The 7,643-nt window shown below is 59.4% G+C and overlaps 2 protein-coding genes across 2 annotated transcripts; one reads left to right on the top strand and one right to left on the bottom strand.

The window, feature by feature from the left end:
- The first annotated feature begins 255 nt into the window (after positions 1–255).
- Positions 256–558, top strand: LOC136477524 (uncharacterized). Its single transcript, XM_066475718.1, has one exon. It carries the CDS (start codon positions 256–258, stop codon positions 556–558), a length of 303 nt encoding a protein of 100 aa, XP_066331815.1.
- Positions 559–5,828: 5,270 nt separating this feature from the next.
- Positions 5,829–6,900, bottom strand: LOC136477500 (uncharacterized). The gene is made up of 2 exons (XM_066475681.1): positions 6,638–6,900; positions 5,829–6,438 (listed from the first exon to the last, which is right to left on the bottom strand). The coding sequence occupies exons 1-2, from the start codon at positions 6,898–6,900 to the stop codon at positions 5,829–5,831; spliced, it is 873 nt and encodes a 290-aa protein (XP_066331778.1).
- Positions 6,901–7,643: the final 743 nt, after the last annotated feature.

Below are 7,643 nucleotides of genomic sequence, written 5' to 3'. Positions count from 1 at the left end.
GGAGGCAGTGGCCTCAGCATCCTCTATGCCAACACCCTGGAGCTCCTAGAGATCGACCGGTCGCGGCTCCGGGGTGATGCCGTGCCTTTCCATGGCATCGTGCTGGGGAAACGCACGCGACCCCTCGGGCACATCGATCTTCCCGTTTGCTTCGGCACCCCCTCCAACTACCGCAAGGAGGTCCTTACCTTCGAGGTGGTCGGATTCAGGGGAACCTACCACGCCATTCTAGGGCGGCCGTGCTATGCCAAGGTCATGGCAGTCCCCAACTACACCTACCTCAAGCTCAAGATGTCGGGTCCCAACAGTGTCATCACAATTGAATCCACATATGAGCATGCATACGACTACAACATCGAGTGCATCGAGTACGCCGAGGCTCTCATGGAGGCTGAGACCCTCATTGCCAACCTCGACCGGCTCGGTGGTGAGGCGCCTGACTCCAAGCATCGCGCCGGGACGTTCGAGCCCACGGAGGCCATCAAGCTCGTCCCAGTTGATCCCGCCTGCCCCAACGACTGGGCGCTGAGGATCAGCGCCACCCTCGACATCAAATAGTAAGCCGTGCTCGTCGACTTTCTCCGTGCGAATGCTGATATGTTCGCATGGAGTCCCTCGGACATGCCGGGCATACCGAGGGAGGTCACCGAGCACGCCTTGGACATCCGGGCCAGCTCTAGACCGGTGAAGCAGCGCCTACACCGATTCGACGAGGAAAAACGCAGGACCATCGGTGAGGAGGTACAGAAACTCTTAGCGGCCAGATTCATCAAGGAAGTATCCCATCCAGAGTGGTTGGCTAACCCTGTGTTAGTCAAGAAGAAAAATGGGAAGTGGAGGATGTGTGTAGACTACACCGGTTTGAATAAAGCCTGTCCGAAAGTCCCCTTCCCATTACCTCGAATCGATCAAATTGTTGACTCCACTGCGGGATGTGAGACCCTGTCTTTCCTTGATGCGTATTCCGATTACCATCAAATCAAGATGAAAGAGTCCGACCAGCTCATGACTTCTTTTATCACTCCGTTCGGCATGTACTGCTATGTGACTATGCCTTTCGGCCTCAGAAACGCAGGGGCCACATACCAGCGGTGCATGACCTAGGTCTTTGGCGAGCACATCGAGCGAACTGTCGAGGCCTATGTGGACGACATTGTGGTCAAGTCCAGAAGGGCCGGGGATCTCATCGACGACCTAGAGATAGCCTTCAAATGCCTTAGAGAGAAGGGCATCAAGCTCAACCCTGAGAAATGTGTGTTCGGGGTCCCCCGAGGCATGCTCTTGGGATTCATAGTCTCGGAACGCGGCATCGAGGCCAACCCAGAGAAGGTCTCGGCCATGACCAGCATGGGACCGATCCGAGACCTCAAGGGAGTGCAGAGGGTCATGGGATGCCTTGCGGCCCTGAGCCGCTTCATCTCACGCCTTAGCGAAAAAGGCTTGCCTCTGTACCGCTTCTTGAGGAAATCCGAACGCTTTTCTTGGACCCCCGAGGCCGAAGAAGCCCTTGCTAAGCTCAAAGCACTGCTCACCAATCCTCCCGTCCTGGTACCGCTGGCCAGGAACAAGGCCCTCTTACTCTACATCGCCGCAATGACCCAACTGGTCAGCGCGGCCGTGGTAGTAGAGAGGCAGGAAGAGGGGCACGCTTTACCCATCCAACGACATGTCTACTTCATCAGCGAAGTGCTCTCTGAGACCAAAACGCGCTACCCCCACATCTAGAAGCTGATCTACGCTGTAGTCTTGGCTCGGCGCAAGCTGTGTCACTACTTCGAGTCCCACCCAGTAACCGTGGTGTCGTCTTTCCCCTTGGGAGAGATAATCCATAACCGGGAGGCCTCGGGTAGGATAGCCAAGTGGGCCATCGAACTCATGGGGGAAGCCCTAACCTTTGCGCCTCGGAAAGCAATAAAGTCTCAGGTCTTGGCCGATTTTGTGGTTGAGTGGACCGACACCCAACTACCACCTGCTCAAATTCAGACGGAGTGTTGGACCATGTACTTCGACGGGTCCCTAATGAAGACCGGGGTAGGCGCGGGTCTGCTCTTCATCTCGCCCCTCGGAGTACACATGCGCTACATGGTTCGGCTCCACTTCACCGCCTCCAACAACGCAGCCAAGTATGAAGCCCTCGTCAACGGCTTGCAGATCGCCATCGAACTCGGGGTATGGCGTCTCGACATCCGGGGCGACTCGCAGCTCGTCGTCGATCAAGTCATGAAGGAGTCAAACTGCCTTGACCCCAAAATGGAGGTGTACTGCAAGTTGGTACATCGCCTAGAAGACAAGTTCGACGGTCTTGAACTCAACCACATCGCACGGAAATACAACGAGGCCGCGGACGAACTGGCAAAGATGGCGTCGGCACGGACTCTAGTCCCCTCAAACGTCTTTGCCAGAGACCTCCACAAGCCTTCCATTGACTACGCCCCCGCAGTGGAAGAGGGCCCACCGACCGAACCCACAGCAGGGTTCGACACCCCCTCTGCGGCCGAGCCCGAGGTCATGGAAGTCGACACGGAGCCTCCCCAGACCGACCAGGACATAGACTGACGAGTCCCATTGCTTGATTGGCTCGCTCGGGGAGAGCTTCCTAGTGACAGGACCAAAGCCTGATGGCTTGCACGACAAGCCAAAACTTACGTCCTCTGCAATGGTGAATTGTACAGGCGAAGTCCATTTGGTGTCCTCCAACGATGCATCACCACCGAGGTAGGCCAAGCCCTACTTTGGGACTTGCACGCGGGGGCCTGCGGGCACCATGCGGCACCTCGGACGCTTGTCGGAAATGCCTTTCGCCAAGGGTTCTACTAGCCGACGGCGGTTGCCGACGCCACCAAGTTAGTACGCTCCTACGAGGGATGCCAGTACTATGTGAGGCAAACGCACCTCCCGGCCCAAGCCCTCCAAACCATCCCCATTACATGGCCGTTTGTTGTGTGGGGGCTCGACATGGTCGGGCCTCTGCAAAAGGCCCCCGGGGGCTACACCCATCTACTGGTAGCAATCGATAAGTTCTCCAAATGGATCGAGGCTTGTCCGATCAATCAAATCAAATCCGAGCAAGCGATGCTATTCTTCACTCACATCATCCATAGGTTCGGGGTCCCGAACACCATCATCACCGACAACGGGACGCAGTTCACCAGCCAAAAATTCCTGACATTCTACGATGACCACCACATCCGTGTGGCCTAGTCGGCCGTAGGACACCCAAGGACAAACGGCCAAGTAGAACGTGCCAATGGCATGATCCTACAAGGCCTCAAGCCCAGAATTTACAACCGGTTGAAGAAGTTTGGCAAGAAATGGCTCGCCGAACTCCCGTCGGTCATCTGGAGCCTAAGGAACACTCCAAGCCGAGCCACGGGGTTCACACCTTTCTTCCTGGTCTATGGAGCCGAGGCTATCCTCCCCACTGACTTGGAATATGGTTCCCCGAGGCTACAGGGAATATGGTTCCCCGAGGCTATAGGCCTACAACGAGCAAAGCAACCGCACCACCCGTGAGGACGCCCTCGACCAACTGGAGGAAGCCTAAGATGTTGTGCTACTATATTTGGCCAAGTACCAGCAAGCCCTATGGCACTATCAGGCCCGGCGCATTCGAAGCCGAGACCTAAAGGTAGGCGACCTGGTGTTGAGGCTGAGGCAGAGCAACAAGGGCCGCCACAAGTTAACCCCGCCGTGGGAAGGACCATACATCGTCGCCCAAGTGCTGAAGCCTGGGACCTATAAGCTAGCCAACGAGAAGGGCAAAATCCTCACCAACGCTTGGAACATAGAACAGCTACGTCGCTTTTACCCATAAATTTCCAAGCATTGTATACATTGTTTCTCGAAATACAATTAAGAAGCGTTCTTTAGTTGTTCTAATTTTTCGAGAAACCCCCCCGAGCCCATCGCGGGTCTCGGCAATACGATAACACCATAAGGGAGACTCGGCTCTACCTCTGCAGAACCGAGCCTCCCTCAGGGGCTAGATGGGGGACTCTCCCCTAAGTCCCACGCACCATTTTTTAGTCATTTTTCGAAAAAAAATCCTACGCCAAACTCTCTAGCATGATCTGACGAATCGGTTGTGAAAACCCCAAGGACCAAAAGTCTGTTCCAGGGCCAGAAGGCTGGTAGAGTCGCGAGATGGCCTACGCCTCCGGGCTATGGCACTCCGTCACCACCTTTCGCCCAAGGGGCGGCTTAGGTTCCAAGGAGGTTTTTTGCAAAAGAAATCTGATCAGAGACAACAGAGGGCAGAGGCTTGGAAATACAAGAAAAACGATTAAGAAGCACGAGTACTTTAAAAAAGGCCTCGATGGCCACAAGCGTTACGATACAAAGTTAATCCCTATTCTATTTACATGGCCTTTTAGGCCCAGGTCAAGGCTCAGGGCCTCCAACATCGGCGGACGGCGGGGGAGGGACCACCTCCTCTTCAAACAGCTTGGCCAGCGTCGTGCCAGGCCCTCCGCCGCCTCCATCAGCTTCATGACCGCCTCGTCGGCCTCCTCGTCATCGTCGGGCAGGATGTAGCCATCGCTGATGGCTTGGAGGTCAACGCCGATGTAGTGCGAGGCGATGACGGCCAGCGCACGCTTGACTCCTGTGTGCAGCGCTCCTCAGAGCCGCTCGCGCACTTGGCCACTCAACGCAATCAGGCAGTACGGGCGGCACTTTTCAGCGCGTCGTGCTCCCCGATCTCGGTCTCGAGCACTGCTTGCACGGCGACAGAGGCCTCGGCTGCCCGAGTGACCTCCTTCCCCCGCTCTGTGCCAAAAGAAATGGAATGGGGTTGAGCGCAAAGGAAAACAAGCCAAATAAGGGCAGAAGCCTATGGGACTCACCCTCGGCCTTCTCCTTCCACCGTCGGGCCTCGACCCGAGAGGCCTCAGCCTTCTCCGTCCAGCGCTGGGCCTTGACCCGAGAAGCCTCGACCTTCTCCTTCAGGCGCTGGGCCTCGACCTGAGAAGCCTCGACCGCCCTGGAAGCCTCTCTCCTCAGCTCTGCATCACACTAGGGAGTTAGGGGGCGAACACAAGAAAAGCGAATAAAACGAGGAGAATAGGACTCACCCTCGGCCTTTCCCCTCCAGACCACAGCCTCGGTCCGGGAGGCCTCAGCCACCTTAAGGGCCTCATCCAAGGCACCTTTCGTCAGCTGGTGCGCACTCTGCTCCGCCCCTAGCTGCCCAGCAAGGACCTTGCCCGAGGCCGTCGCTTCTTTAGCCCAGGACCTGAAGGCATCCCGATCACCCGCGACGCGGGTCAGCTCCTCCTCCAACTCCTTGACCCATGCCGCCAAAGGAGCGACCTGCTCCTGGGCCGTGGCCGCCTCGACCTTCGCATCGGCACAGCGAAGGCGGAGGTCCTCCACCTCCGCGCTCCGCGCCGATAGGAGCTCATTGGCACCGGCAAGCAGGCCCTTCTACCGCTGAAGCTGGTCTTAGATGTCCCTCTCCCGCCGGAGAAAGACCGACTTCCCAAGGGACCAGGTCTCGAGCTCCTAGGTAAGCATAACAGGGGTCATTCACTACAAGAAAACTCGGAAAAAGACGACACCACATGAGAAAAGAAGGTGTGAACCTGGGTGACGCCAGGCAGATCGTCGACCACCACGGACAGCGCCGTCCGCAGTGACCGTTCCGCCAGCTGGCAGTATTGCTCAAAGGTGTCCTAGCGCCCGCCCTCGGCCATGTCCTCAAGGGCGAACAGAGGCTCCCCCTCAGGGTCGTCCCGGCTCTGCCACAGAACACGCGGGTGATCCCACTCGCGGGGCTCGGGTCATACCCGCACGAGGGCCGAGCTTCCCTCACCCGGGGTCGGAGCCGGCTATTCCACGGTGCCAGCCACCTCAGCATCGACCACCTCCTGTGCCCGGGAAGTATCGTCAGAGGAGATCGGATAGACCTCCGCCTCCCGGGCGCTCTCCCGCAACGGCGGAAGGCCTTGGACCAGGTGCGCCACCGAGGCCTCCGCCGCCTTCATCTCCACTTCCTGGGCCGATGGCTTCGCCGCAATCACATCGGCCTCGGCGGCCTCAGGGGCTCTGGCCTCCGCCATCATGGCCTCGGTGGTCCTGAGGGCTCTGGCCCCCACCGCTGCGGCCTCAGCGGTTCTGGGCGCCCCGGCCTCCGTCGCCTCGGCCTCGGAGGCCCGGGGGGCCTCGACCTCGATGGCCTCGGCAACTGAGGGTGCCTTGGCCTCATCTGACTCATGAGCCTCGGCCTCATGGGGCAGAGGCACTCCCTCCCCTGTCTGTGTCGGGGTCGCCTCGGCAGCCCCTCCTTGGGTGGCCGGCTCCTTCGGGTCGGCCCTCGCCGACACCGTGCCACGTTGTATGGCGGCTTGCGCCTCCGCCACCCAGTGGGTGGTGGAGCCGGGGCTCACCTTGAGCGCCTTAAATGGTGCCAAGGTGGGCACCTCCGTAGGTCGCTTCTGGCTAAAGACAAAATACTTATGGGGTCGGCATGAGACCGAAGAACGAACGGAAAATGCTGCGACTCTGTCGAAAATACGCTTACCTCAAGCGGGGCTGCAGCCGCTTCGGCACGGCGACCCTCCTCTACGAAGGCGATGGCGGAGGCAGAGGTAGAGGCACGGCCTCTGTATCCGCCTATGCCGGCCGGTCCTCGACAGACCCCGGTGCCCCCTCGGTCCTCTGCGGGGGCAGTTGCGTCGCCCCCGCCGCCACCTGCTCCATCGCTGCCGTCGAGCCCACCGGGCTAACGGTGCGCTTTCCCAACGCCCGCACCTCGGGCGTGTCAGCCTCGGCCCTGGGGCGGGCGATTGCCGGCCCCGAGGCAGCTCTTCCTCCTCCCCCTAGGAGCGCCGGACTGCTTGCCGACGCCCCGGGCACCGTCTCCCCGACGTTAGGGAGATGGTCCAGGGGACCTCGCCCCATCTCGCCCTCGTCATCTCCATCCGAAGCGTCTGTCGATAGCGACGGCAATAGGGACTCCTCCAACGGGAGACCGTCTTTCCTTTGCTACCGGCGGTGCTTCTCTAGTTCCTCATGCGCGAGGATCTTCTTCGTGCGCTTCGCCACCTTGGCGTCCTTCCGCCTCTTCTGTGCCTCGGTGTGCGCTCGGTTGACAGCCCGCTGCCTTGCGTCCTCAGGAACGGGCGGCGGGGAGTCTCGCACGTCCCTCATCCCCTACAGGAACGGCGAACACGGATAAGGGAACAAGAAACGATAAGAAACGGGGAGGCCTCGGGGGCTGCAGCGGCACGTGACTTACCAGCGAGAGGAACCCCCGCGATGGGCGCATCGCGAAGGGGGTCAAGCCACCGCTGCTCAGCTTCGCCTCCACCATCTCCCTCACCCGGCGAAGAATTTCCTCGTCGAAGAGGGCAGAGGCAGACATCCGGATGCCCTCGATCGGCTCATCTGGCCTCATCTCGAACAGGCGCCGCCACCGAGCCATCAGCGGTAGCACCCTTCGGCGGTGGAAGGCGGCCACGACCACGGCCGTAGTAAGGCCACGGTCCCGCAGCCTCTCTAGCCCCTCCAAGAGCGGTTGTAGCTTGGGCTGATCCCCCCTCGGGATGCCATACTTCCACCTCTCCAGGTAGCTCCCCACGATCCGCCCGGTGTAAGGGGGAAGTCCACCGTCATCATTACGAAGATAGAACTAACTCGTGTAC

The sequence above is a fragment of the Miscanthus floridulus genome, chromosome 8 (genome assembly GCF_019320115.1).
Source record: "Miscanthus floridulus cultivar M001 chromosome 8, ASM1932011v1, whole genome shotgun sequence".
NCBI classification, from domain to species: domain Eukaryota; kingdom Viridiplantae; phylum Streptophyta; class Magnoliopsida; order Poales; family Poaceae; genus Miscanthus; species Miscanthus floridulus.
This window is presented reverse-complemented; position numbering and strand designations above follow the sequence as displayed.

What these genes read in the sequence shown, in the direction of transcription:
- LOC136477524 (XM_066475718.1), top strand. Translation starts at nt 256, where the DNA reads ATGGCAGTCCCCAACTACACCTACCTCAAGCTCAAGATGTCGGGTCCC.
- LOC136477500 (XM_066475681.1), bottom strand. Translation starts at nt 6,900, where the DNA reads ATGGGGCGAGGTCCCCTGGACCATCTCCCTAACGTCGGGGAGACGGTG. An exon ending in AGGACCGAGGGGGCACCGGG is followed by an intron (nt 6,439 to 6,637) that starts GTCTGTCGAGGA and finishes TTTTGTCTTTAG; the next exon opens with CCAGAAGCGACCTACGGAGG.